Source organism: Chaetomium fimeti, assembly GCF_033439085.1.
Source record: "Chaetomium fimeti strain CBS 168.71 chromosome Unknown B0H64scaffold_1, whole genome shotgun sequence".
In the NCBI taxonomy this organism is placed as follows: domain Eukaryota; kingdom Fungi; phylum Ascomycota; class Sordariomycetes; order Sordariales; family Chaetomiaceae; genus Chaetomium; species Chaetomium fimeti.
Window position 1 is genome coordinate 2,669,665 of NW_026944329.1, and position 26,757 is coordinate 2,696,421.

General features: G+C 56.2%; 8 protein-coding genes across 8 annotated transcripts; 5 read left to right on the forward strand and 3 right to left on the reverse strand.

The window, feature by feature from the left end:
- Positions 1-2,485: 2,485 nt before the first annotated feature.
- Positions 2,486-4,865, reverse strand: B0H64DRAFT_20107 (major facilitator superfamily domain-containing protein). The gene has a single exon (XM_062799261.1). The coding sequence runs from the start codon at positions 4,565-4,567 to the stop codon at positions 2,840-2,842; it is 1,728 nt and encodes a 575-aa protein (XP_062664162.1). The 5' UTR covers positions 4,568-4,865; the 3' UTR covers positions 2,486-2,839.
- A 1,912-nt stretch (positions 4,866-6,777) lies between these two features.
- On the forward strand, positions 6,778-8,669 carry B0H64DRAFT_470713 (major facilitator superfamily domain-containing protein). Its single transcript, XM_062807845.1, has 4 exons — positions 6,778-8,219; positions 8,285-8,413; positions 8,464-8,563; positions 8,620-8,669. The coding sequence occupies exons 1-4, from the start codon at positions 6,934-6,936 to the stop codon at positions 8,641-8,643; spliced, it is 1,539 nt and encodes a 512-aa protein (XP_062664163.1). The 5' UTR covers positions 6,778-6,933; the 3' UTR covers positions 8,644-8,669.
- Positions 8,670-9,691, reverse strand: B0H64DRAFT_334112 (uncharacterized protein). The gene is made up of 2 exons (XM_062801092.1): positions 9,325-9,691; positions 8,670-9,222 (listed from the first exon to the last, which is right to left on the reverse strand). Exons 1-2 carry the CDS (start codon positions 9,587-9,589, stop codon positions 8,744-8,746), a joined length of 744 nt encoding a protein of 247 aa, XP_062664164.1. The 5' UTR covers positions 9,590-9,691; the 3' UTR covers positions 8,670-8,743.
- A 1,063-nt stretch (positions 9,692-10,754) lies between these two features.
- Positions 10,755-11,580, reverse strand: B0H64DRAFT_428676 (uncharacterized protein; the record flags this gene model as incomplete). The annotated part of the gene is made up of 4 exons (XM_062805860.1): positions 11,287-11,580; positions 10,933-11,151; positions 10,817-10,892; positions 10,755-10,771 (listed from the first exon to the last, which is right to left on the reverse strand). Exons 1-4 carry the CDS (start codon positions 11,479-11,481, stop codon positions 10,755-10,757), a joined length of 507 nt encoding a protein of 168 aa, XP_062664165.1. The 5' UTR covers positions 11,482-11,580.
- Positions 11,581-14,837: 3,257 nt separating this feature from the next.
- On the forward strand, positions 14,838-15,745 carry B0H64DRAFT_20136 (uncharacterized protein). Its single transcript, XM_062799263.1, has one exon. The coding sequence runs from the start codon at positions 15,147-15,149 to the stop codon at positions 15,660-15,662; it is 516 nt and encodes a 171-aa protein (XP_062664166.1). The 5' UTR covers positions 14,838-15,146; the 3' UTR covers positions 15,663-15,745.
- A 1,376-nt stretch (positions 15,746-17,121) lies between these two features.
- B0H64DRAFT_20185 (uncharacterized protein) lies at positions 17,122-17,930 on the forward strand. Its single transcript, XM_062799271.1, has 2 exons — positions 17,122-17,542; positions 17,645-17,930. The coding sequence occupies exons 1-2, from the start codon at positions 17,268-17,270 to the stop codon at positions 17,808-17,810; spliced, it is 441 nt and encodes a 146-aa protein (XP_062664167.1). The 5' UTR covers positions 17,122-17,267; the 3' UTR covers positions 17,811-17,930.
- A 3,115-nt stretch (positions 17,931-21,045) lies between these two features.
- Positions 21,046-24,645, forward strand: B0H64DRAFT_352287 (amino acid permease-domain-containing protein). The gene is made up of 5 exons (XM_062801488.1): positions 21,046-22,308; positions 22,366-22,527; positions 22,581-23,123; positions 23,167-23,243; positions 23,433-24,645. The coding sequence occupies exons 1-5, from the start codon at positions 21,436-21,438 to the stop codon at positions 24,472-24,474; spliced, it is 2,697 nt and encodes an 898-aa protein (XP_062664168.1). The 5' UTR covers positions 21,046-21,435; the 3' UTR covers positions 24,475-24,645.
- A 379-nt stretch (positions 24,646-25,024) lies between these two features.
- On the forward strand, positions 25,025-26,498 carry B0H64DRAFT_414500 (uncharacterized protein; the record flags this gene model as incomplete). Its single annotated transcript, XM_062805036.1, has 2 exons — positions 25,025-25,046; positions 25,441-26,498. 2 exons carry the CDS (start codon positions 25,025-25,027, stop codon positions 26,496-26,498), a joined length of 1,080 nt encoding a protein of 359 aa, XP_062664169.1.
- Positions 26,499-26,757: the final 259 nt, after the last annotated feature.

A 26,757-nucleotide genomic window follows, 5' to 3' on the forward strand; every position in this document is an offset into this window, starting at 1 on the left:
GGGGGAGATCTGGAAGAACTTTGGACGACACAACGAATGTGAAAGGAGCCATGTCCCTGGGTGCCTGGCCACCCTGGCCGAGGCAAACACGTTACTCCGAGATTTCGCGTAGATTTCGGGCGAGTTGCATGTTCCTGGATGGCAAGAGAGGCGATCTCGTTCCGATGGGCTTGTCGCAGAATGTGACAAATCCCGGAGTCAGGATTGGGATCATCGGCAATACAGAGATACCATCCCTGCTCGTAGCAGCGAGACACAATTGTCATAGGCCAGCCACAGAGACATGTCCTCCAACGTTGGACCCTCCTGCGGCCCGGTCAACTCCACCAAGCCGTGGAGTATGAGGTCATCGCGTGGGTATCTCGAAAACTGCCAAGTCAACTTGGCTCCTCTCGGCACCTGTCGACCCGAAAAGCTTGCCTGTGAAGAAGGCTTGTATACCGAGTAGCGTCGCGGTAAGTTGGGGAGAGATGGAGCGCCGCGATCGAGTTGAGGAATTGGCGCGGGTTTAGCGCGGCTTGAACGCTTCTTTTCCTGCTGTGTTCCCCGCGTGCACATGCCAGTGCTATGTTCGATAAATCGATGAAACTCAGCATCACATGGATTCGCAGCTGCAGCCAGTGGGAGGCGCGTTCGTCTGAATCCGCAGAAACCTCCGATGCAGTCGCATCAAGGAAGGCAACAACAGGCTTGGCGTGGAAAACGCCGGAAAATGGCGTTGTTCCTTTGCCCACACGGTGGGACCGTGGCGTCACATAGGATTTCAAATCCGGAACCAACCAGGGGAGTTCCTCGTATGTAAACTTCGGACCCGGTCTTGAGCGGCGGGAGGCGTGACGATCGCATCCCTGGCTGGCCTTTTTTGTCTTGTTTTTCTTTTCTCTTTTCAGGCTGGGTCAAGAGTCGGTCTGCAAAACTATCGAACAAGGCGCACATCTCGTTAATTATCGTTATCATCGTCGTATCCCAAGTATTCATGAATCGAACTCCTCGTACCCGTAGGCGTTTCTGGGGAAAGCCGCATGTTTTCGTGCGCCGTGTGATGAAACCTTCAAACCCACATCCCGCATGACGCTGGTGGCACCTGCCCCAAACATTATTTTCCCACACTCGGGGAAACCCCAATGGAGCGATGATGCGCAACCCCTCACTCGAATTTCATTCTCGTTTTCGCAGTCTGGGGAACCCCGAAGACCCTGAAAAATTACACCCCTCCTTCCTCCACGTTTGTGCGTCCCCACGGGACCCACGGTATTCGAATGAGAAAAGCGGTCACCAATTTTCCCCGCTGCTCCAGGTTGGCCGAGAAGGAATCACGACCTTTTCGGTAACATGGAGACGAGCGGTCTGGTAGGCCGGCGAGCATTGTATCCACGCTGCAACACCACGTTTTTTTTTTTTTTCGACTACACTTTTATTTTGCCTAGCTCGACTTGCAGCGCCAGCAACAACCCGATAACAATTCTGTGCCGTCAGTGCCGGTCACAAGAGCCGCTTCTTGGCTTGATTCTCGAATGCAACTAACTGCCTTGCAATGTGTGTTCACAGTCGCCAATGGTTTCTACTCGTGCGGCGAGGGAGCCTGTGGTTGAGACCCCGCCCTCCATCAGATGCGCCGAGACTTTGCGGCTTTGTTGGGATTGAGGTGTGGTTCAAGAAACACGGGAAACGCCGACGCCTTGGCTATGGATGCTCGGCAGACAGGCTCGACAGACCATCTTCCGATCTCGCATCTGCGCTGTTCCCGATGATCTCAGCGCCACAAATCGCCGTGGCCGTCGCCTCGCCGTCGCCTCACCGACGGGCGGCCTCGGCCCCGAGGAGATAAGCCCGCTTACCGTCCGCCGTGCCGGTTCGGATCCGCCACGACGGCGACGGGCAAAGTTCGGTACCTGACTCGCAACCACCACCAACCGCCCAGCCGCATCCCGGTAGTTGCCTTTAGTGCGCTGTGTGGATCGACATGCCAAGTCCGCTCGGCCCGTCTCCGGATGCCGCCCCTGAATCCCCGTGGAGCCCGGCCGCACAAGCGCCGCCGTAGGGCCAACCAGCGCCGTCATCAAACGCAACCTTTTGATCACGCTGAAAATATTCACCCTTGTTTCGCGTCCGAGGCGAGTCTCTCGCACCATCCAAGTGTCAGATTTTTCACGTTGTCGCAGCAGAAATAGCAGGCATTAGCCGCTCCAACAACAACTCGCCAGAAGTGGAAGTCGTGCCCCAACAAAACTCCACGTCTCGAGTTCATCCAGCAGGTTTTTCCGGCAATATTTGATGATTGCCTTCTGTATTGGGTATAGCCCAAGGATGTCGGTGTTCGGTGATTCCAATTACAGCGGTGATTCATCCTCTTGCAGGAAGGATGCTGAGGAAAACGCGATCTGAAAACGGCCATGGTGCCTGAAGAACCTCCACCAATATGAGCTCGAGCTGCCAGCTTTTTTAGGATTTGAATCTTAGAATAGAACCGTCGGGGCACAACGGCAAGTGAGGCAGCCTGCCGACAGAGCTCTCCGTTTCCCCTTCGACGTGGGGGACTGTCCAGGTCGGTGGAAACACGCTAACTTCCCAGTCTATAATGCGTCCTTTCATTAAACCATCCCAACGACGGCCAAGCCCAACTTGTGCTGTATCGAGCGGGTGAATGGGAACTCCACGCACATGTCTAGCCGTCCGACGACGGACTTGGCAGGCTCCGAATGCGACAGATGTTCTTTGGGCGAGAAATGTGACCTGAGTCTCTGGCAGACCTCGATGTTGAGAGTTCAGCAGTTGGGAATCAAACGTCTCTACTACACAGGTAGCCAAATCACCGTTTCCGTTACCAAATACCACCGTCTCATGCCTCCACGTCCAGGCCGTTCGACACCCGCGCCTTTTCCGCCACAATGCGCGCTGCCCTCCACGCTGGACCCCAGCGCATTATAACCCAGAGCAAGGGCGCGAGCAGGAGGTATACCAACGCGACAAAAGTATACGCCCACCCGCTCGACATGGCATCTATCATCGGAACGATCACGGCCGACGCGCCAGCCCCAAGCCAACACCGGACGAGGTTGTTAGCCGCCGTCGCCGTGGCCGGAGCCTGCGGATACACGTCCACCATGAGGACGCTGAGGACGGTGAAGAAGCCGTTCACCCCGAAACAGGCAAAGAAGAGCATGACCAGGGGCCCGGCCACGCTGGCTTGATACGAGAGTAGCCAGCCGTACACAATGAAGGAAACGCTGGCCAGAACCAACATCGGGAGCGCAACCTCGCACCGGACGCTCTCGATGGGGAAGCTGCCGAGGTCCCGGCTCATCTGCTTGGCCTCTCCGGCGCTGACGCCCAGCCGGCGCAAGTGGCGGGTAAAGTTCCAGTCGACCGCGTAGCCGACGGCGATGGCGGAGATGGCGGCGCTCACTCCGCCGGGGATGAAACAGAGACCGATGTGGAGGTCGTTAAAACCGTAGAGCTTCTGGAACTGCGACGGTATGGCGCTTACCATGGCGAGATACCCCGCGAACATGATGCCGTTGGCGAGGAGCACGATGCCTGCCTCCTTGTCGGCGCATATCCTGAGTGTCATGAAGGGGTTGACAAAGTTGCGGCCCTTCAGGCCGCTTACTGACCTCTCCGTCTCTGGCGTGGCTGTTCTCCTGCTCCTGGTGGGTGACAGCAGATCCCAGAGGGACAGGTTCCAGTTGGGAGGTCTGACGGAACCATTGTCGACGACAGCTCGTGCCGTTTCCGGCAGGAACAGAGCGATCAATATGACGACGACACCAGCGCAAATGACGAGGAACCAGAAAATGGATCTCCAACCCAGAAAGTCGCTGAGAAGTCCGCCGAGGATGGCGCCAAGCGAGACTCCAACCACACCGCCTAGGGAAACGTATCCGATGTATCCTCCACGCTCCGCAGGACTGGCTATATCGGAGACGACAGCATTGCCAAGTGCAATCGTGCCGCTGCTACCGGAGCTTTGAAGACACCGTAGAACCATGAGGGCCGCGAACCGATGCTGCAACGCGAGACCGATATTTGCCCCAATGTAGACGACGAAGCACAGGATATACAGGGGCCGCCGGCCGATGCTGTCTGACAGTGAACCCGTAAAGGAGGGGGCAAGTCCCTGGAATATCATGTACACGGTGATTGTCAAGTTGATGAGCGTGGTTGAGACACGGTAGTCTTGAGCAAGGGTGTTGAGCGCCGGAAAGTAGATGTTGGCGCTAACGGGCGAGAAGAAGCTGGCGAGCGCCACCATGAAGACGATAAAACGTTTCTCCCAGGCGTCAAACACGCTGTACGGGGCCTGGTCCTGAGGCTCGTCTCCCCCAACCATGACTCCCGACTCGCGTTTCCCATCGGCCTTTTCGACTCCGGCAGAGCCACGGGTGGACCGGTCCTGGGGCGGAGGAGTTACGAGCCTTTGAACAACCTCCGGTGAGTCTTGGACAGACAGGCGTTCTGAAACCCTTGTTTCCATCAGTGTGGGCGCATCACCACATCCTGGCTGCGGCCCGTCGGTCGCGCTCGGTTCCAGTTTGTTTTCGTCATTTTTAACCTTCTCGGCCTCCATTTGCCCCCGTATCTTTCGGTTGATGAGGGTTCGTGAAGTCTCCAACGACGGCTCTAGAGTCTGGACAATCTGGTTCGCAGAAAAAGGTGAATTTATTCCCGTTCACTTCGAAAAGCTCTACAAGTTCACCCGGACTTAAAGATTTTATCCCCATCGTTCCCGACTCGTTCCGGCCGCTACATCCACTAGAGGCCCCCGTTTTTCCCTGCCCCTCAAATAACCGGGGGCACGGGACATAATAGAGTCTTCTGGCCAGTTCACCTCGTCATACCTTGCGCAGATGGACCTAATGGTTTGATCCAAGCCGCGAGCTAGATTGTCGATAGCAGCGTTAGACGGACCAGAGCAGAGTATCTGGCCGAGAGAGGCCTGCATTGCGAGGCCCGCCACCGACAACAAAGTGCTCTTGCCAGATCCAGGTGCCTCCGTGAGCTGTCGATACACGGTAACGCGATAACCAGGACACAACCTACCACGGTGACGATCTCGATTCCTAGGATTCGCTTCGTCAGGTACACGCGGAACGGGGCGCGGTTGGCCGGTAGTGTCTGTTGGAGCAGGGCGTCCACGTACCGCTGGTCCTGCACCGCCAAGAGGTTGACAATGGATATAGAGCAACCGAAGTCGGGCGGGTGTCGTTGGGGTCGATATCGAAGTTGAGGGTGACACAGTGCTGATGCTATTCCCCGGGCTTCAGCTGCTCGTTGGCCCTTGCGCGACTGACAAAGGCCTTGGCCTTGAAGGTCTTGTTATCATCATCAAGGTATCCAGATATGACCAGCCCGCGATCATCTACAAGGTGGTCGACAAGGGCGTCCACTGCCGCTGGATGTTCTACGATCGTACAGTCCCTAGATTGTATTAATCGAACTGCTCAGACTGAATTAACCAAGCGTATTAGACGTACCAGCGGCGGATTTCGGCCTTACTAGCTTCCGATTCGTCGTGGAAACGAGTGTACGACTTTACCGCCCTTCGTCAGCCGCCGCAAGGCAGCGTAAAACTGGTCGACAAAGGTCTCGGTCAGGGCAATAATGATGTAGAAGTGGCCTTTCCCACGGTCAACAAGGTACGCCGGTAACCGGATCTCCTTGATAACACAGGCTGCCTGGTAGATCCAGAACATGCCCTGGACAACGGACCGTGAGACTACAGCGACGTGGGAATTATCGTCGTCGTAGCTAAAGTACAAGTTATAAATATGACACTCGTGAAATGAACTAGTATGACTGACCTGGACGCAGTCCGAAATTGTTCTGCGCTCTTTAAGGTCTTTGGGACCCGTCAGGTCACCCCACACGCTCCATGTCTCCATGCCCCAATACCACACATACCTTGTGGCTAGCACTCATCTCAGGCCGATTGAAAATTTGTGTTGCGCTTATAACCAGCACCGCCACGTAGGATCTGCCAAACGGTGCGGTACAATTTTGGTGGACGATGGCAAGCACGCATCATTGTTCTTACCTTTCTCTGTGTCTCCGTTCAGTTGCCTGATATTAACGTCTGAAGAGCCAGTCAAACGGGCCGGCCCCATCACAAGATGGGTAAACATGAGTTACCCCATCCTCTCCCGGAGACAAAACGCTGCGGGCATAACAGGCCATGTAAAAAGGAAGGGAAAGGGGGGGGGTGGGGGGGGGGGGAGGGGAGAAAAAAAAGAGGCGGGCAAGAAAAAAAGAAGGAGGAGGAAAGAAAAAAGACAGGGGGGGGGGGGGGGGGTGGGTTTTGTTTGTTGGAAAGAAGGAGAAAAAAGAGAAAAAGTGAAAAAAAAAAAAGAAAAAGAGGAAAAGAGAAAAGCGAAAAGAGAGCAAAAGAGAGAGAAAAAGGCTACCGACCCTCTGGAAGACCAGAGAGACGGAAGAAGAAGAAAAAGAAGACAGGGAAAAGAGGGGGAAAAGTGGGAAATAAAAGAAATAAAAAAGGAGAAGGAAAGGAGAAGGAAGATAGCTAAGTACTTCTAGTCTAAGTGCTCTTCCATCCATTGTTATGTGAGTATGGTATTCTTCAAGGTTGGTATAATGATTCGAACAGGCGTGCTTGTGTCATGTTTATACAGCATGGACTTCCGGTCCACCGTTTTTCGATTCGTCTGTACAATGTGACAAAGTCTCGCGAGGAATTAGTCAGCCCAGATTAAGCATTTGTCGGACGCGGGAAGCAAGATCAGTGGGTCTTTTCCAGCCTCTCTGGTTGGGATTAACCGAGGGCGACCAGTGAAGCTAAGAGGCGGCCCGAACCCCGGCCATTTTCGGCCTCGGAGGGGGAGAGTCGAGTTTTGACAGACAGACAGACGTGTTCACAACAACGCAACCCCAACTCTCCTCCTCCACCCACCCATTTCCGTCAGGGGTTCCGGGAAAGCCATGTCGCACTCAGTATCGCCCGAACCGGCGGCACCACTGAAGAAGGCTCAATTCGAGAGCAAGACTGTCAAAGTCGACTCCAACCCGGACCCCTCGGACGATGCCGTCTCCGGAGCCGAGGAAGATGCCGTGAATGTGACCGGGTCCGGTCCAGTCACCGACACCATGGCTATGGCCGTCGACGATAGCCTAGAACGCCGCATCCGGCTCAAGGTGGATTTCCGCCTCTGCACCATCGCCGGCATCTTATGCAGCCTCAACCTGCTGGACAGCGGCGTCCTATCCAGCGCGGCCGTCACCTCCATGCTGTCCGACCTCGGCCTCGACCAGGGAAACCGCTTCTCCGTCTCCATCTTCATCTTCACCATCTCCAGCATCGTCTTCCAGCTGCCCTCCACCATCGCCGTGCGCATCCTCGGCCCCCGCGTCTGGTTCACCGCCATCACCCTGGCCTTCGGCATCATCACGCTGTGCACCGGCTTCGTCCGCACCTGGCAGCAGATGATTGTGCTCCGCGTCCTGCTGGGCGCCGCCATGTCGGGCATCTTCCCGGGCCTGTCCTACCTCATCAGCACGTGGTATCCGCGCCGGGAGCAGCAGCTGCGCTTCGCCTTCATGCAGAGCGGCGAGGTCATCATCCTCGCCACCGGCGGCCTGGTCAACTACGGCCTAAACCGGCTGAGCGGCCGGGGCGGCCTGGAGGGCTGGCGCTGGATGTTTATTGTGCAGGGCCTCTGCACCTGCGTCATCGGCCTGGTCACCTACTGGTGGATGATCGACTTCCCCGAGAACTCGCACAGGAGCTTCCGCTTCCTCACGCCCGACGAGGTCGGCATTGTCGCGAAGCGGATCCAGACCGACCGCGGTGACCTAGTCGCCCAGGACTTTGCCCTCGCAAAGGTTCTCGTCCACGCCAAGGACCCCAAAGTCTGGGTCTTTGCCTCGCTGTTCTTTATGCAAAATACCGTTTCCACCGCGTTGGCTTACTTTGTTCCCATCATCCTCGAAAATGGATTGGGGTATTCGCCCGATTCTGCAATCATCCTATCGGCACCACCTTACTTCTACGCCGTGATCCCGGTCTTGGTCTCGTCGTACTTTGCCGACCGGTTCCGCATCCGGGGCCCCGTCATCGTCTTCAACGCCCTGTGTTTGATCACCGGCTTTGCTGTGTTGGGTTTTGCGCAGAACTCAGGCGCTCGTTATTTTGGCGTCTTCCTGGCGACGGGGGCCTACGTCGGGAACTGGGCCGCCTTGACGGCGTATCAGGCGAACAATGTCGTTGGGTACGTTTGTCTCATGTGTGGAGTTATGAGGAGGAGGGCTCGGAGGGCTAATCTGAGGGTTCTAGGCAGTGGAAACGCGTTTTTACGGCGGCCGCTTGCACCATGTTCAACGGCGCTGGTGGCATTGCCGGGAGTTTCATCGTGCGCAATTTCGAGGCGCCATATTATGCTACGGCTGTTTGGGTGTCGATAGGGTATGTCCAGCTCTTCACAGGCACCATCACCCGCGTCTAATGCTATTCAGGTCGCATCTCTTGATGATTTCGGTTGTTGCTGGGCTTTCCGTCCACTTTTACCTTGCCAACAAGTCTCAGAGCAAGAGGTCTGCCGTTTTGGAGAACACGGTAAGGGACCTGAACGCCCCCCCGAACATTGTTTGTAATAGACTAACACACACCAGGAGGGATTCCGCTTTACATACTAGGTAGGATAAATGCAAGAGGGAGCGATCGTATTTTGTCGTTAGAATACCCCTATACATCAATGCTATTTTACCTCGCTCCATCCCTCACCCCATGTGCAACCTACACCATGTTCGCCCCATTCACGCGCAGCGTCTGGCCCGACACCCACTTACTCTCCTCGCCGGCCAAAAACGCCACGACGCCCGCGATCTCGGCGGGCTCGCCCAACCTCGCAAACGGGCTCTGCCTCTTGAGCGCCTCCACCATCTGCTCGCTCTTGCCGTTGTAGAACAGCTCCGTCGCGGTCGGGCCCGGCGCCACCGCGTTGACGGTGATGCCCCGCGGCGCCAGCTCCTTGGCCAGCGTGCGCACCATCTGCTCGACGGCGCCCTTGGTCGCCGCGTACAGCAGGTGGCCCGGCTGCACGCTGCTGGACGTCGCCAGGCCGGACGACACGAAGATGACGCGCCCGCCCGACGACGGCATGTGCGCGACGGCCTTTTGCGCCAGGAACAGCGGGCCCTTGACGTTTAGGTTGAAGTGCTGGTCGAAGTCCGTCTCCGACGTGTGCGCCAGATCGTGCATCCGCATCAGGCCGGCTGGGGGGGGGGGGCGGTGGTTAGTAGTAATCCGCTTTGGGGTCAGGTCAGGGCTAAGGGGTAAGGGGTTGGGTTGGGTTGGGTTGGGTTGGGTGTGCGAACCGTTGGGCATCAAGACGTCGATTTTGCCGAATCGGTCGACGGCTGCCGCGACCAGCTTTTCCATGTCGGCGATTTTGGAGGCGTCCGCCTGCACGGCCAGCGCGCGGTCGGCGCCGATCTGGGACACGACCTCGTTGGCGGCTTTGCTGTCGGAGAGGTAGTTGATGACGACGGAGGCGCCGTCGGCGGCTACCCGCTCGGCGGTGGCGCGTCCGATGCCCTTAGAGCCGCCGGTGATGAGGACTACTTTACCGTTGAGGGACATGGTTGGCGAGTATCGGTGTGTTTGGTGGATTTTGGTGCAATTTGATGTGTTTTGGAATGCTTGTTCGCCCACCTCGCAAAAGTCGCAGGGAGTTGTATGATATAAATATTCGTCAAATGCCCAATAAGACGTCAGCCACGCTGACTACGTCGGTATGTCCATGTCCGCCTTAACTCCGTAAACAGCGAGAATCCCACCTGTTGGATTCCATGCGTGCTGGTTCCAAGAGACCGCTCAAACGCTACCCCGTCACGCTGGACCACGACTCCCTCAAACCTTGGTGATCAACGACTGGACATCATCCACCAGCGTCATTAGCATAATCTGTGGTTTTTCCTCGGGAGACTTATCCAATGTATGAGATAGAGCCATGACCAAGTGATCTCGACGATGAACAACGCTCCAGCCTCCCCCAAATACATGGACAAGCCCTCTCTTTTCGCTTGTGATCTTGAGCGGCTTACTTGTTGAAGTCATTCCTTCCTGTAAGCCAAAGCGACCGCTCTCGAAGACAAGAGCAGTTGGGTACCAGCTTAGAGGAAGGAGCGGGCTGTATATCGAATCGATCCAAGGTTCTAAGCCAGCAACCCACGGCTAGCCTCCGGCTCACTCGCCTGGGGCTGCTCCTTTTCCTTAGACCGGGATAACTCCGCTTAGGTAGTAAGCTGTCAATGGCCTTTGGGACCCGCCATACGGCGGTAAGAATATTCAGCTGGTGCCCAAAAGGGGGTAAACAGATGCGCCAACCTTCCTCATACGAGTCTTGGCTAACATCCGAGGACCTTCTCCTAGAACTTCTTGCAGGGGCAGTGATGAACAGTTCTTGATCCCAGGATTACCACATCAGCGTAGGTGCATTCATAACGACGGCGGCCGCAGCCCCTTGCGGGTGGTCGGTCTCTGCTCGGACAGAAGTATCAAATTCCGATCTCCGATTTAGCTACAGGACAAGGCCGGTTTACATTTGGACATGACGTTGCCAACACTACCGGCGGAACAAGCTACTGACCTGTAAAAGAGGTCTGGTGACGGAACCACAATTGCTATAATGATGATTGCGGGAAGGGAGTCCCGGAGCCGTCGACCGAGGGCATCACCACCGCACCAGCCCACCCAGCTTTTGTCTTTTTGTACCTACACTTCACACAGGAGGAAATTAACACAGTCACCGAATTTTCAAATCTTTTTCAGTCTCAAATACAAGTTACATTGTTTTTAGTCACCCACCCTCCCGTTGGCAACGAGGTGCGACGCTGTACTGCGAGAAGGCGAACAGGTCATACTCAAATCGACCTTCAGTTTCCTAGCCAGGGATACGACCCTCCCGCTTTGTCCAACCTAACCCGCTGCGGTGTCCCATGACGGCCTTCAGTCGCCGGGGTTCCGGGGTCTGTAGCGTCCTCGTCCTCGTCCTCCGCCTCCACCTCCGAGGCCCCATCGCCCAAGGAAGCGGTCTGCTCCTTGAAGCCCTGGCCGCGGTCGGATGCCTCCTCGTGCTGGACGGTGCCGCGACGCTGCGGCCGCTCTTGGGGCCCGCCCTGGCGGGCGGATCCCCCGGGCGCCTGGAGAACAGAGTCCAGCTAGTTGATCATCTTTGAGAGGTGGGCGATTTGGTGGTCGAGGGCGTCGCGTTGCTCCTCCAGCCCCTGCCGGTGGTTGAACAACTCCGCCAGCATCGGCTCCATTCTGTGCCCGACGGCGGGCATCCAGGGCCCGAACTCAGCCATGCCCATCCAAAAGTCGCGCTCGCTGGCAATCTGCGACATGTTCGGCTTACGCCCGTTGTTACGGTGCACGCCATCATAGAGAGGTGGCGCTTCGCCCACTGGTAGCTCGCCCACGCTGGGGGGGTTGTGGTGGGCGGCCCGAAGGTTGCTCGCGTTAGTTGCCATGATTATTCTAGGTCGTCTTTTGGTAATATGGAACGTTGCCTGGGGGGCGTTGACTCGGATGTCTGTGGGGCTGAAGTGGTTGTCCGGACGGATATATATATATAAGTATATAGGTAAAGAACCCCGAAACTCTAGACATGCCCAGGTGTCTGTACTGTTAAATATGAAGTAGAGACCGATGTGGTGTGTCCGTTATGGCTCCTGGAAACTCGAAGACCCCTATGTCGAATGCAATATCCATTGTCTCCAAAAAACCTGACATTCATGTTCATAATATCTTTCTTATCCCTGCGCTAGAACAAAGCTGATGGCATCCCAGGGTTCAAGATTATCATTGCATGCGATAAAGGAGCTTAAGGACTGTTCTAAGATCTTCCAACCTTGAAATATTACTATACCAGTTCCCGATATAATTATCAGGTAATACCTCAAGTACCATGACGTTTCAGTGGTGTAGTTTAGCATGTACTTCAAACTCTCTCTCCGTAACTAATCTCTTGCCCTTCATCACTTGGCGTTTATTGCATGCCCCAGTCCCTCGGTAGAGACTCAACTCAACCAATGGAGACCATGAGTAGGGAGGTAACTACAAGTTAAAAAAGTGCTACGCCTCGTTTGGCCGCGATATCGCACTCAATTCTGTCCCTATTCAGTCCTAACATTACCCGCAATGTGCAACTGGTGTTGTCTCGGTATTTTCATTGTCGGGGATCACCGCTAGTGGGGCCGTAACTAGTTTATTGTCCGTTTAGTAGCTGGAATGTGGGAGTGTGATTTGAGCATGAGAAGTTATCACTGTGTCTTGCCTCGAGAGGCGGGAGTTCAACGCGTACCTGACGGTGGAATAGTGGCGAGCGGCTTTCTGTCTCGGAGCACGTTCCGTTTATATTGGTTCCAGCAACTCATGAGAGCACATGGTGAAGCAGTCGGAGGAGTTCCGACCCGCTCATAGCTCAGTTTGATCTGCGTTTCTTCGCGAGCATAATCCCGAGTTGCAACTTAGCTCGGCGACGACGAGACCTACGCAGCACCGACAAATTCCACCGTGCCTTGATTCCTCATACCGTACCACCCACGTGTTCGGTGTGCTGGCCTGGAGGCGCTATATGCTCAGACTCTAACCTCTCTGGGCGAAAAACAGCGAGTTACCGCCGCGATAAAACTTCGTCAGGTCTTCCCGCTCCCTTGACCTGGAGACCGGTGGGAGACACGTAACAGTGGATATAAACTGGACTCAAGGCAAGCCAAGCACCAGTGTGTTGTCGTGAGTTCTTTTTCGATTCGGGCCTTCCAAGGGACGGCATTTGGCTCAAAATCCTTCAGTCACTTGATGTGACAGACAAATGTAAGCAACAGGGTATGCAGGGCTAGCGGGTGGGTTTCGTTCGCGAGTAATGTTTCAGTTCATTGACAAATATTTCAAGCCCACATTCCCTCCTCCCAACACTTGCAATGTTCATGCATTACCACGTCCCATGACTCGAAATGGGCTGTTCGGGCTCCACCGTAATATCACGAAGCTTAATTGCGGAGCATTAACTGGAAGAGCCGGCCTCGGAGACGAATCGGCGCATTCTGTGCTGATGAGAATTGAGATTTCTGTTTGTCGTTGATCGGTTCCATCCTGACATGCGTTATCAGTTTTGTGTCAGAAACACACCCAACGTGGGAACTGGATGTCGTGTTAGAGTGATCTCAAAGGTACCATGGCGGTGTTTGGCGGTGTAAACGAAAGAGACCGAGTGTTAGGAACGGTCGCCAACATGGCATCAGACAAGCTCACACACCCTCTCCGCTGCCACCGTTGGTTGGGACCCACACCTTGTCGTGGCCAGACCGGTGAGTAGGGTTGCAAAACGGGCCTTGAAACGTTCTTCACTCACAAGCCCTCACAGGCCAGTTGCCGACGTGGTAGTTCACTCTCGACTCCTCAGATCAGGACTCCGCATGGAAGCGACTCCCATACTTCCTACTCGGACGGCGCGACCCGTCTCGATTCAGCCTTGGCAACGCTAAACTTGGCACCGTTGGCAAGCTTGGGCTGGTTCCTTGATTCGAATCCTTGCGGAAGCGGACCGATGACGGAAAGGAAAGGGAGGGGTACCCGGCGAAGTTGGTGCAGAAGGTTTTCGGCTGCGAGGAGCTTGTCCCAGCCTGGCCTAACAAGGCAATTGTGGTTCAGCCCTGCCGTGCCCGTGTGGTGGTGGGCTGTGGGTGAGATTGAAGCATCCCGGTGGGGACGATGGGACCAGCGATCGGGCGGAGGCCGTGGTTTCCGTGCAGGAAGTTGATGAGGATGAGCGCGTCTCGTTATTGGGTTTTGGCAGGGGATACGAAGTACAGAACTCGCTCAGAGAGGTTCGTTGTCCCCTTAGGGCAGTCAAGACGGGACGGAACGGGGCCGGTGATCAACCTCCGGGCACAGTTGGGCGGTTGCACGCGGACAGCGAGAGGAATGGATGTTGCTCAAACGAGTGCCTGTTTGCCAGCGCGCGGTTGAGAGTTGGGTGTTACATGTGGCTCATCTCAGCCATGAGACCAGGCTTGGCACAGCACCGTGTGCCGAGTGCCGGGCTGCCTTGACTGACCGCAGCGGGCCCTCAAGGCCTCCTCAGAGGGCACACGTGGGGCCTCGCTCAACAGCTCCCCCTCCAGCTTGCTCAAAGACAGCACGAGCCTGAGACGCGAGCTCGGCTCGGAAAACATGACTCTCAGTTGATCGACGTGCCAGTCGGTTTATGGCGCCTCGCAGCGAGAGCCACCGCCAGACTGACGTTGTGAGAACATATCGCGACTCGGGGTTGGGATCATGACTGAATTTTCCCTCCCGCGAAAACCAGGTCGGCAGGTGACACGGTGTAACACAACGGTGATTCGTTCCTGGCTGTCGGCAAAGATTGGCTCGGGTATGTCGGCCGTGGAGCGATCGACAAGTGTCGACACAGTGCGATTCATGTGGTTGGGCGGGAAATCCTCAAGCAAGGCGGTGACGGCGACAGCCAAGACGCTTTCTCTGTCTGAGGGGTCGAACAAACAACCTGGTGACATCGAGTGATGAGTGCCTCTGGAGAAAGCCCAGCGCCCGTTTTGTCAGCTTCAGGCGGTGAGCTTCTTCCTCACTGGCGGCCCTTGCGATCACTCGGAGTTGCCCATGCCCTCGGGTCGTGTATTTCCACACACGGGCACCAACTTTAAGTTGTCAGCCACTCCAGCGCGATGGGAGGTCGCCGGTTGAGGTGCGGAACCGGCACCTTCCTCCGCTCCGCCAACTGGCCGGCCTGGGATTGGCTCAGGCTCCCGTTCTCGCGCCTTTTTGATGTTTTAGGTTGCTGCGCGATGGCTCGTGTCGTCGCCGGGAAAATGAGGTTATGTTTGCTTCCATTAATCGTCGCCGGCTTCGTTATCGAACCAGAGTGCCACAGGCCAAAGCCCCCTGTCGTAAACCCCTGCTGCAACCCGCGAGCAACCAACCGACGGGACCGGCTGGGCTGTGAACCGTGAGACGCGGGAAAGGGAGACGCGATGGTGCCACGACCGGTTACTTATGCCATGAGTCAAGCCCGACTCAGAACCATCACGAGAGCGAGCATGGGGGTGGTGAGGGTGGGGAACCGTCCGTCTTGCCGTTTCGGGTGGTGACGTCCTGAATCCTCCGCCGGATAAGAATGGCGCTTCTCCGCGAATCGTCCTCTTGTCGGCGACGTTGGGTTTGTCTCGTGCATGGAGGGGACACAGTGCGATTCCCTCTTCGGGCTCATCAATCAGGGTCCAATCCTCGCTCCGCTCATTCGTCAGTGGCGGCGGGGAAGCGCCCTGGATTCACGCTTGCTCAAACAGGGAAGGCAGAGTTGCAACCAAGACGCCGCGGCGGTTCCCTCAATCCGCGTGTGGCATGGCATGGTTTTGCTGGCTGTGCGGCGGCCTTGGGGGCGGGCGGAAATCAGAGTCTGCAACTTGAACCTGGAACAAATCTGCATCCAAGTTCGTTCGTTAACGAACGCGCCTCCCGCATCCGATTAGCGACGAAATTAAAAAGCGCTGCCGCCTGCGCAGGGTCGTTCCCGTTTTCGGTTTCCTCGCCGGGAGAAAAACTAGCATTTTGCCTGGAGGGATGCTGCGACGGGTGCAGGAAGACCCGGGAAAACGAAGAATGTGCCCGGGCAGCAAGATGCCGGAAATGAAATCTCGGTCGTGGTGGATGAAAAAAATCCCATTCTGCAGCCACTGCATCATGGAGCAAAACGAAGACGATCTGACCGTGCTGACCCCTGCTGTCCGATTTTGGGGGTCCTTTGCAGACCCGCTGCAGTACACCAATGAATGTGTCGGATTTTGGCGTCATTGTGCCGATCCCCGGCCGCTGTTGTTGCACCCTGACTGTGCAGTCCCCGACACGTGTGGGCGGATCGTGCCTGAGGCATGAGGCAATGAGGCAGGAAACGGGCGGAGAAACGAACTATCGATTTGGAAATTACGTTCTTTTCCGGTACAGTGGGACCGCAAACGCCCAAAACCCAACGTGACCGATGAACCTCGCAAGTTGTTGGACCCTTGGCGGGCGCTCCTCTTTCCCGCCCTGCTTCATCGCTGCCGATGTTTCAGAAAACCTTCTTTTGCTTCCTTTCGCTTCGACCCGACGGCCGTATTCTTTGATCCAGTCACCCAACAACAATAAACCATAAACCCGAACTTCGCGGGCTTGTTTGTGGGAAGCAGCATCTCGCAGCCCGCGTCATTTTCCAAGCCCGGGCCTGAGCCCTGACCCTGACCCTGACGCCGTTACTTTCGACCGATCGTCGTCCCGCCTTCCACAGAAAGCAGCCCAAAACAAGTCCCGGTTCTCCGCTCCTGTGACCACACCGAGGGAGCACCCCCTCGCAACCACTCGACGCCCAGTGTGCACCAAGGCACGGCTTGCTGATCGCGGCAGTGGAAACAGGACACAGACACACTGACAGAGCCACCTCCTGACCAGCCCCCGTCAACCCGCCAGTGCCCGCCCAGCAACTCCACACCACACACCCTGCCGCTGCCGCTGCCGTTGCTGCGTTGCTGCGTTGCTCCTTCTCACGCCTCTCCTCCGCTTCCCACACACCAGCATCCACCGGAAATCGACCAGGTCTTGCCGCAAAAGCCTGGTCAGCCAGCGAGTGCCCAATTGCGCTCCGCCGGCTTTTCCCGCGCCTCAATCCTGTCCTCTTTCAGTCAGCTGTTTCCCACCTCGAGTGGCCACTCCTGAACCGGTCTCCGCTGTCCAAGCTGGCCTCCACAGTAATTCGCCGTTTTGCCGAGTGATTGGGCCACTGACGTCCTTCGTCCATTTTGCTGGCGGCGGTCCCAGTCGGCCCCACGACTCCACGAGCAGGACCCGCGGCCCTGGCCAGGGGCCCCCACCACCGCCTCGCCGCCCAGAGTGGACTGTGAGCTGTCTTTTGCGCTACCCCTCAGAGGTTCCGCTCCGAATTTGCGCCCTGAACTTCCATCTTCCTCCATCCCAGAACCGCCCGGACTCAACCCTTCCCAACCGCGACTCACCACCACCGCCACCACCCCAACTCCTCGACCATACCCAACCCTGCGCCACCCATTCCATTCCCGTCGGATGGTGGCAACACAGACCTCGTTGGGTTGACTTTCGTTCGGAGGAGCTGGACATTTCCGCTCATGACATTCAAGACATCGCTAGCCCTTTATTACTCGAACCTTTTGCGAGCCCGCTCCCAAGGCTAAGACGACTTGGTCGACCAGCCTTGCATCAGATACGCCTCGTCGGCACCTAATCCATAATGGGAGACGCCAGTCTGCACAAAACTGCAAGTCCGGACTGGTCGGATTCATCATCAGGAACGTCTATCGACCAACCCATCCACGCGCCGAAACCCGTGCGACCAAAGTTGCCGAGCCGCAAGAGCAGCGGCACCATGATTGTTCCCCGCGACTCCACAGACGTCGGGCCGGTTGATGTGCACACCGGTCCGGACGACGTGAGGGCCATGAGCCCGAGACGAACGAGCGAAGATATCCAAACCCTCGGCAAAGAGGCGAGGGCCGAGCTAGAAAGGTGAGTCTGGAGAGGCCTAGTGGCTTGGCTTCGCGCCTGCGACGGACGGCCTAGGGTCTGCGCCAGAAGATGAAACAGCGAGCTAACTTTAGCTGCGCGAAGGCACGCCAAAGCATTGCAGGACTCTCTAGTCACCCTCTTCAACCGAATCGAGGCGGTAAAGGAAGAGCATGACAAACTCGATAGCCACAACAAGTTTCTCCAAAAGTATATCGGAGACTTGATGTCGACTAGCAAGATCACGTCTTCCAGCCGGAGCAAGAAATGAGCAACGCTATGCCGGAAGGCTTGGGAGGGAGGAAGGGGGGTCGGCCCGAAGGGGGAGGAGGTGATGACGACATCGAGATGTTACGGCCGTACCAATACAGCCACCTTGAACCATACTAAAGCCCGGCGGCTGGACGAACGGCATCTTTTGACAGCTTACCTGCCGCCGATTGTGTCCTGACCGACCGAGCGTACTTACCGAGGACGACTGCAAGGGCGACGCGTTCACCACCGCCGAGGATGACATCGCCATCCCTCCGACGGGTCTGGATCGACTGGGGACTTGGGTCGTTGGCACTGAAGGTTTTTGGGACCCCCGGGTCTGCCAACCTCGCGCCCTCTTCAACGTCGGCCGCCGACACACTTTATTTTTGGCTTTGTTACGGCTGTGCGGGTTTTACAGGAGTTGGGGTTATTGTGCGCGGATTTGTTTTGATACCGACCGAAAGACGTTGATACCACCACGCGCGCGGCCTCGATTCGACGGTTTTTTGAGCACAAAGAAAATTACCCGGGGATGGACTTTTCATCGGAATGGCCAGGGCAGCGGGATTACTGGCAAACGAACTCGGCGAGCGGTGTTTTGGATGGGAAGCATTTGTGTTACGACCACATCACAGGCGTTTGACGGAAGGGCGTGCATTTTGTTACGTTCTGAGAAGGGAGCGGAGAGAACCGTGCCCCCTTAACCCACGATTACTTACCGGTTTTCAGATGAATGTGTAAATAGGAACGTCTTTGGTCGTTAGGTAGACTTCGAGGAAGCACCAAGAAAGAAAAAAATGCCAAGAGATCAATAAACGGGCATGATGCCTACCACAAGTTCGGACGAAAGTATCGGGACCGAGTCCACGGGATCGGTCCTCCTTTCGCCACTGCGCGCTTCAAGGTTCAACGAAGAATGGGGACTGGGGCGCGGTCGCCCCCTGACTGACGTCAGGGCTCCAGATTGCCGCGAGCTGACTGGGAGGTTGGCCAAGCCACGGCCAACTGCCGCAGCCTCGCAGGCCGCCCTTTTTGACTCGCATCATGGAGTGCGACATTCCTCGCTCATGCTCTCCATGCCAACCAGCCCTGCCAGTCCCCCGTCCATGCTTTTTAACCCTGTCCAAACCCCGTGTCCGCGTCCGCTGCCTGTTTCCGGTCACATGGAGCGAGCCGTGATCTTCGCTTGCCAGCCAAGCCGTGTACATGAAGTGCATGGATGGTGATGTTTGCGGTTGTTTCGACCAAGTCCTCGCCCGGCCTTTCCAGGATGTCTCTGCGTTTTACAGCAAAACCGGCGTGTCATCTTCGTGTTCAGTGGGGTTGAGTGGCCGGGTAAAGTTGAGAACCATGTCGGCCTGACGGCATCGGGTCGGTTCATCAGGTGCTCCAGGATTAGAAACAAGGTTCGGTACCCGGCCGCCGTTTCTCATAAATCTTGGAGGCTGTCTGTGCCTTTGTTTTCTCAGCCATGTCTTTTAATGTCATGGCAAGTTGGTCAACTGACGTAACGCATTTGGTTACTGAGCGCGTCACACTTTTAATCTGAATGTTGCGAATGAGTCTCGCCGTTGGCGGAAAGTGAAGCCTTTCTTACAACTTTGGCTGAAGGGAAGGCGATGTTTTTTGGTGTTGCAATTCGTTCTTCACGAGGAACGACAACCCACACAAGTATTTTCCAAATTAAACAAGGAAAGAGTTTTGTTTTTCCTTGTATTGAATCATCCTTGGGTGTTCTATTGGCCGCCACACATCATTCATGCTTTTCTTGAGGGTTTGCTCCACCATGCACTCCGGTCGAGTGGTGGGAACCACTGTTGCTGCCAGCTTCACTCCAAAGGATGTTCCGAGCGGGCACCATTTCCCAATGATAGTTTCTGTCGAAGGCCACTTCCGAGGCTCTATATTATGCACCCCATTTCTTCAATTTTCAATGCTGCTGTACTGTTTTGATAAGTCCACCTGCACGCAGACCGAATTTGATGAAATCGAGTCGTGGGGTACTGCACCCGTCTTTGAAGACGTTCCGTCGATTCTGCTGGATCACTAGCAGGATACAATCGGGCAACACGATAATAGAGAACTGGCGCCGTAAAAGGTGTCACACAGAGCAGAACTCTGTTTGATGACGCCGGTATGGTTTGATGAATGTGTTCTAAAACTCACGCTAGTCCATTAGGAACAGGCGTTGAATAATAATAAACACCCGGCTCTTCTTTCTTGTTTTCTTTTTTCTTCTTTTTTTTTCTTTTTTGACTTTCCTCTTCTCTTGACCCTAATAGACCGCTCGTAATCATGTAAATGCGTGACCAAGATCGACACCACTATGAACTTGTGCGTTGCGGGGAAAGACGAGGCGTTATGGGGTCTAGAGTGCTTTAGTTGGGATCTTGAATGAAAGAGTTTTGGGCTCTGTGTTGGGTCACCTTGATCCCGTTTGACACCGCTGACACAGCACAAATCGAATATATGGACTCAATACCTACCTAAGTACAGTTGTGTAGTCCGATCCCGAATCACTGCACTCCAGCATTGTGGGTTGCTTTATTCCCCCATTCACATACTTTTGTTCTTCTGCTGTTTCGTTACCAAAACCCCCCTACCCCCCCACCTCACCCTTCCTGTGTTCGAGAGCTTGAATGATGTTCAAAGTCTAGGGCCAGTGATCTCTACTATATACACACTGTTCAAGGTAGTAGGAAATTGAGTGCAAGTATATGAGTGTAAAACCAGATGAATCCGCGTCTCCAAATTCTGTGAGGCATGGTCGGCGCGGATCATGGGGTGCTATTTGTTACCATCCGGCGGAACGCTACATTACTACTTCGGTACATACCTGGTATCAGGTCGAAGCCGTTGGCATCAACAGTCACCTAAGTTTCCTAACACGGACTGTTAGCTGCCGACCAAAGATTCAACTTTGTGGAATAACAGCTCGTCTTTTTCCCAACAAACTGATTGGGCTTCCAACGTCTTCCTCCTGTTCAATCCGTCGCCCGGCTTGCAACGACGACCTCTCTAGAACTTCCAGTGATTTCATTAAACCACAAATCAGCTGTTGATTCCTCTCCTCTCAGAGCCAACCACGACAAACTCTCATCCGCCCTCTGCTCCCGAGTCATCAATCACCACTGGAACTTGACACCCAAACCCGGCCAATCAGCGCCGCATTCTCTCAACCAAGCGTCACCAAAAAAAGCATGCAGCGGCCAAACCTCAGAGCAGCCGGCGGCTCATTGCCGCGACCCATGCACACCGGCCGCGGGGCCAGCCAATACGGTGCCTGCGGCTGGGGACGACGCCACGCGGGGAAAGATGGCGTGCCGAGCGAGCAGCAGCAGGCCCCAGACGCCGCGGCGGCAGTGGCAGTGGGTCTCCAGCAGCGCCCGGTGACCATCGTCCGACCCTCACCGCCAAGCCCAAGCCCCAGCCCGCTCGATTCACCCGACGCGGCATCGTCGCTCGTGTCCTTTTCCCTCTTCATCACCCCGCCGTCCAGCCCGCCGCCGTTTTCCGACGTCGACGAGAGCGATAGTAGCGCTAGCATTCCGGAGCTCAGCATCGGTTCGAGTTGCCGCCCAGACGAGATTGTTGTTGTTGCGTCGGCGGTGAGGTCGGGACCGTTCACGTTCCATTCGGCCATGTCTGCACCGAGCGAAGACGGAGGGCCCGAGCGGAGGCCGCTGCTCGCCGCGGTGACTACGGGTGGAGAGCGGGAATGGGAGGGCCGGGCGTCCGGTGATGGGGTCGGGGACGCCGATACTGAAGAGAGGGCGGTTGGTGGGGGAGTTGGGACGTTCACCCGCAACCTCGGCGCGGTCGAGGCGTTTGCCATCGTCATCAGCATCGTCATCGGTAGCGGCGTGTTTACGTCGCCCGGGTCGATTGACACCAACGTGCCGTCCCCCGGTGCGGCGCTGCTGGTTTGGTTGGTCGGTGGTGTGTTGGCGTGGACGGGGGCGAGTACCATGGCCGAGCTGGGCACGGCGATTCCGGGTGAAGGGGGAGTGCAGCCGTATCTCAAGTACATCTTCGGGGATGTGTTTGGGTTTCTGGCCGCGTGGACATGGGTCGTTGCTGTCATGCCTGCTACTCTGGCCATCCTGAGCATCGTCTTTATCGAGAGCATCTATTCGGCCGCTGGAGTGACGGGCGAAGGAGACAGGATTGTGCATAAGTTGCTCTCGATTGCAGTGCTAGCTTGCATCGGCGTGGCCAACTCCATCAGCACCAAGGCGAGCACACGGCTTAACAACTTCTTTGTCGCCACCAAGTTTATCACCATTGCGGCCATCGTCCTGGCCGGAGTTGTCGTTGTCGTGCTACAGCTTGTCGACCCGAATCGGCAGGTCGGCGGCGGGGACTGGAGAGAGAAGCCGTGGTTCGGGTACAGGGACAGTGTCAATCCGGATGGCAGTGTCACGCATTGGGACGGTTTGGGGCAGTGGGATATGTTTGGGCATCTCTCGGCGGCTTTGTATGCAGCTTTGTGGGCATACTCGGGATGGGATAAGGTAAGCTACCTAGGGAGTCCAGGGGAACTGACGGAAAAATGCTCACATTCAACGCAGGCCATCTACATCTCCGCGGAGCTCTCAGCTCCTGCTCGCCAACTGCCTCTGGCCATCAACACCTCCCTTCCCAGCATCATTCTGTGTTTCCTCGCCGCAAATGCGGTATATTACATTCTGTTGCCCTGGAACGTGGTTGCAACAACCGACAGCGTAGCAGTGGTAAGTTTATCGTTTCCATTTCTTCAAAGATCAGTTGCTAACGCTTTATCGAGACGGCTATCACACGCCTGCTCGGGCCCGGGTTTGGAATTGTAGCGGCAGTTTTCATTTGCCTCGTCGTTGCGGGTTCTCTGCTCGGCAACTCCTTCGTCGCTGGCCGCATGGCCGTCGCGGCAGCAAACCAGAACTGGCTTCCTCGCCCCCTCGCCGTCGTCGGTCGGGTTGGGCCTGACCGAGAGCATGCACAGAGTGACCCCGACAAGGAGTCTGAGCCCGACGCGCCCATCAACGCCATCATTCTCTCGACAGCTCTCGCCGCCATTTATATTCTGCTAGGCAACTTCCGCGCCCTTCTGACGTTCAATGGGTTGGGAGAGTACACTTTCTTCTTTCTGACGGTCCTTGGCGCCATCATTCTTCGGTACCGCCAGCCTGAGTTGGCGAGGCCTTACAAGCCCTTCGTCTTGATTCCCATCATATTTGCCCTAGTGAGCGGGTTTGTCGTCGTCCGTGGAGCGGCATTTGCGCCGACACAGGCACTCATTTTGGTGGGGCTTTGGGCTTTAGGTTTGGTATTTTATTTCGTTCGGAGGCGTGTTCAGGGGACACGGCTTGACTAGGACTTATTGCTTGGGATAGGGGGAATATAATGGAGGACTGATCCGTGTCGAGGATGTTAGCAATAAAGTCTTGCTGGATGCTTTTAGCTGCGGTTGGTGTCCAAATTCATTATGCTGGATGTCAACAATCCACATACATACGATAACCATGCTCGAATATGTAACGGGGTTAGGGTTAACCCCTTGGCTTCCCAAACTACCCCTCCCGTTTGTCAACATCAACCTCGGCATGGTCTCATCACTCAAAAGCCAACCCCATTTCAAAGCAATCTCGAATCATTACAGTTCATCACATCCAAAACAAGCTCGCCAATACCACCCCATGTCTCTCCCAGCCCTACCACGACGCGCAGCGTACATCACGCTTAACACGCCACAACGGCGTAACGCCCTCTCCCTAACCGAGCTACGCTCCCTCCGCGACCAGCTCCTCAAAGCCAACACCTCCCCCACCACCGGCCGCACCCTCCTCCTCCCCCCCTTCAAGCCCTCCCTCCTCTCCAAACTCGAACGATCCCACGCCACCCTCACCAACCCCCCCACCACCCCCCTCTCCACAGAAGAAGACGACTCGGACTACACCTGGCTCACCTCATCCCGCACCTTCGCCACCGCGCGGCACAACCTCCCCTCGGTCCTCGTCCTCGCCTCCCACGGCCCCGTCTTCAGCTCAGGCCACGACCTGCGCGAGCTCCGCACCCCGCCCACCCCGCAAGCCGTCTCCGAAACCTTCCGGCTCTGCGCCGAGGTCATGTCGCTGATCCGGCGCAGCCCGGCGCTGGTCGTGGGCCGCATCCAGGGCGCCGCCGTCGCGGCCGGCTGCCAGCTCGCGCTGACGGCGGATTTGCCGGTGGCGCATGCGGGTGTCAGGTTGAGGTTGCCGGGTGCGGGGTTGGGGTTGCCGTGCTCGAGTCCCGTTGCGGCGGTGGGGAGGCGGGTGGGGAATGGGAGGGCGTTTTGGATGTTGGCGATGGCGGAGGAGGTGGGGGTCAGGGAGGTGGGGGATGTGGTGAGGGTTGTGGAGGGACGGGTGGGTGTGTTGGATCGGGAGGTGTTGCGGACGGTGGAGAGGTTGGTGGGTATGTCGCCGCAGCAGAGCGCGATGGGGAAGTGGGCGTTTTGGACGCAGGCTGGGTTGACGGGGAGGGATTTTGTTGGGCCGGATGGGGAGGAGGTTGAGGGCAGTGGGGGGGATGGTTATATGGATGCGGTTGAGTGGACGGGGAGAGTGATGGCGTTGCACGCGAAGAGTGAGGATGCGAAGGAGGGCATGGATGCGTTCTTGGAGAAGAGGAAGGCGGCTTGGTGCGGGTTTGAGAAGCAATAGATTGGCGATGTTGTGATGCATTTCGAGGTTGGTGGCTGGGGTTAGTGATGGAGCTGACGGGCTTGAGGCAAGATCCGGTCACACGCTGGCAAAAGTGAAACACTTCGTTGGGGGCGGCTTAGCGTGCCCTCAGCATAAGTTGCAATAATAAATTCCCTTCCCTTTCCTTGTAACCACACTCTACTTCTCGCTCCCCAAATGGCTACACAACCTCCTTAATTCGTTGCCTTGGTTTGGTGTCGCCCATATGCACTTCGAACTGTTGGGGCCCGAGCCGGGCTGAGTGTGTGCGTTTAAGGGATATTAGTTGTTACGTGCGTTGGGTTGCCGGCGAGGTAACCGAACGAAAGCACTTCACCCCTGACCGACGGCCTGTGGCAAAGAGGAGGTACCTAGGCTGTTTGCCTCTTCCAGCCCACACAACGCCGGAATGAAGTCCCCCCTCCGCTTTATGCTTTCTTACAGGTTTTGAGGAAATATCTATAGGCTACTTTGCTGTGCCTGGCTCCCAAATTCGGCTTCACCATCCTCAGCTGGGGGGTACGTACCCATGCTGCCAGCCGCATACCCCGGTCAGTGGCCCCCATTGCGTCTCGTCAAATGTGATGGGGCAACGGAAATTCTTCCAATGGGAGTTCAGTGGCGCCAAGGCAGACGCAGGTGTTGGGTTACACACACTGATGCCTCATGCATGCCACGCTGTGCTGCAAACGCATCTGGCTGAAATATCACGCTCTACCATCCTTAATTCTTTCATCCTGCTCCCCATAGGTTGCAGAACAGAGAAGGTCACTGAGGCGATAGAGGTCCTACGACGGTTCCTGACCGCAGCCACCACTGCCACGCCCAACTACGGTCGAGATCGGGCCTCGTTGCACCAAATCCCGAACGACATGTCGAAAGCCTTGCCCAACTCCAGCGAGAAGGCGGTCTCGCCGTCTGGCACGCTTCCTCCCCGGCCTCTAGATCCCACTGATGTGCCCTTTTCCGGCCTCGTGGAAGACTTGAAGTTCAACGAGGACCTCAAAGTAGTGGAGGAGCAGACGCGAAAGATGCTCAAGGCCGTGGATCCCAACAAGAATTTCCTGCCCGGCCAGCCACGTATATGCCTAGACGACGGCCCCAAGGACGGCAAGGACCCGCTTCTGTTGTACCTTGATGAATCACACAAAACCGACAAGCTTGATGAACTACTCCCTTACATGCGATTCATTTTTGTGCAGACACCTTCCCACGAGCACATCATGCCGCTGCATCACCAGGCAGCACATGCACGCGACGTGAAGGTGACGGAGAACCCTGGCCTGCATCTCGTCTGGTACCACGAGATTATTTACGTCAAACCCATCCCGGCCTACTTCTACTCGCCAGCGTTCTGGGAGTACCTGGAGAACACCGGCGAGAAAGACAAGACACTGTACAAGGCCTGTGTTGGATTCATGCGGAGCTACTACATGCTCATCAAATACGAGATCGACTTCAAGGAGGCCTGCAAGCTGGGTTTGATACCGAGGAAGGGCAAGGGCAAGGGCAGGCTGCCAAGCTACGAAGAATGGTGCAGGTTCATCATGCCCTTCGCCCGAGTCGGCGACAAACACGTCAACTACCGCTACAACTACGGCGAGCTCCGTCTGACGCGCATCAACAACACGGCCATGTTCTTCAGGTTCAGGTTGGCCTACTACCACATCTACCCCCAATGGGGTTCCTTCCTGGAACACACCCTGGCTCCCATCATCACCATCTTCGTCGTGTGCTCCGTCCTCCTCGACTCCATGCAGGTCGTCCTTACCGCCATCGCCATGGTTAATTCGCCCCCGGACGGGGTGTGGCCAAGATTTGTCGACGCCTCCATCTGGTTCCCGGTCGTTGTGATGCTCAGCATCGCTGCAATCCTCCTCGTCACACTGCTCTGCGTCGGCATCATGGGCGCAAAGGACTTTCTGCGTGGCAACCGCGTTCGCCGGGAGAAGAAGAGGGGAGTCACAAACGTAGGCATTCGAACTCACGGTATGGTTTGGTAATGGCAGGGTCTCGGCAAGGAAAGGTCGTCTGCCATCTTGACAACGCTTTGTTTGTTTTTCATCGATTGCGTTTTCAGGCGACCCGTTCTTGGTTTCCTAGGTGTTGTACCGTGGAGGAGATCGAGTTGCTGGTATTTGTGGTTGGTGTAAACTACCTGGGTAGTAAGTGATGGTTGGGTTGATGTGGCTTCCCCTAACGAGACTGATGATAGAAAGAAAACTGTGGTGACTTGGTATTGAAAGTAATAGGAGTACGAAG

Excerpts from the sequence above, each read along its gene's own strand:
- B0H64DRAFT_20107 (XM_062799261.1), bottom strand. The coding sequence starts at position 4,567 with ATGGAGGCCGAGAAGGTTAAAAATGACGAAAACAAACTGGAACCGAGC.
- B0H64DRAFT_20185 (XM_062799271.1), top strand. The coding sequence starts at position 17,268 with ATGGGAGACGCCAGTCTGCACAAAACTGCAAGTCCGGACTGGTCGGAT. Across the intron at positions 17,543-17,644 it reads GCGAGGGCCGAGCTAGAAAG|GCACGCCAAAGCATTGCAGG; the intron begins GTGAGTCTGGAG and ends AGCTGCGCGAAG.
- B0H64DRAFT_20136 (XM_062799263.1), top strand. The coding sequence starts at position 15,147 with ATGGCGCTTCTCCGCGAATCGTCCTCTTGTCGGCGACGTTGGGTTTGT.
- B0H64DRAFT_334112 (XM_062801092.1), bottom strand. The coding sequence starts at position 9,589 with ATGTCCCTCAACGGTAAAGTAGTCCTCATCACCGGCGGCTCTAAGGGC. Across the intron at positions 9,223-9,324 it reads CGACGTCTTGATGCCCAACG|CCGGCCTGATGCGGATGCAC; the intron begins GTTCGCACACCC and ends CCCCCCCCCCAG.
- B0H64DRAFT_470713 (XM_062807845.1), top strand. The coding sequence starts at position 6,934 with ATGTCGCACTCAGTATCGCCCGAACCGGCGGCACCACTGAAGAAGGCT. Across the intron at positions 8,220-8,284 it reads CAGGCGAACAATGTCGTTGG|GCAGTGGAAACGCGTTTTTA; the intron begins GTACGTTTGTCT and ends TGAGGGTTCTAG. Across the intron at positions 8,414-8,463 it reads GCTGTTTGGGTGTCGATAGG|GTCGCATCTCTTGATGATTT; the intron begins GTATGTCCAGCT and ends AATGCTATTCAG.
- B0H64DRAFT_352287 (XM_062801488.1), top strand. The coding sequence starts at position 21,436 with ATGTCTGCACCGAGCGAAGACGGAGGGCCCGAGCGGAGGCCGCTGCTC. Across the intron at positions 22,528-22,580 it reads CAACCGACAGCGTAGCAGTG|ACGGCTATCACACGCCTGCT; the intron begins GTAAGTTTATCG and ends CGCTTTATCGAG. Across the intron at positions 23,244-23,432 it reads GATGCTTTTAGCTGCGGTTG|TTCATCACATCCAAAACAAG; the intron begins GTGTCCAAATTC and ends GAATCATTACAG.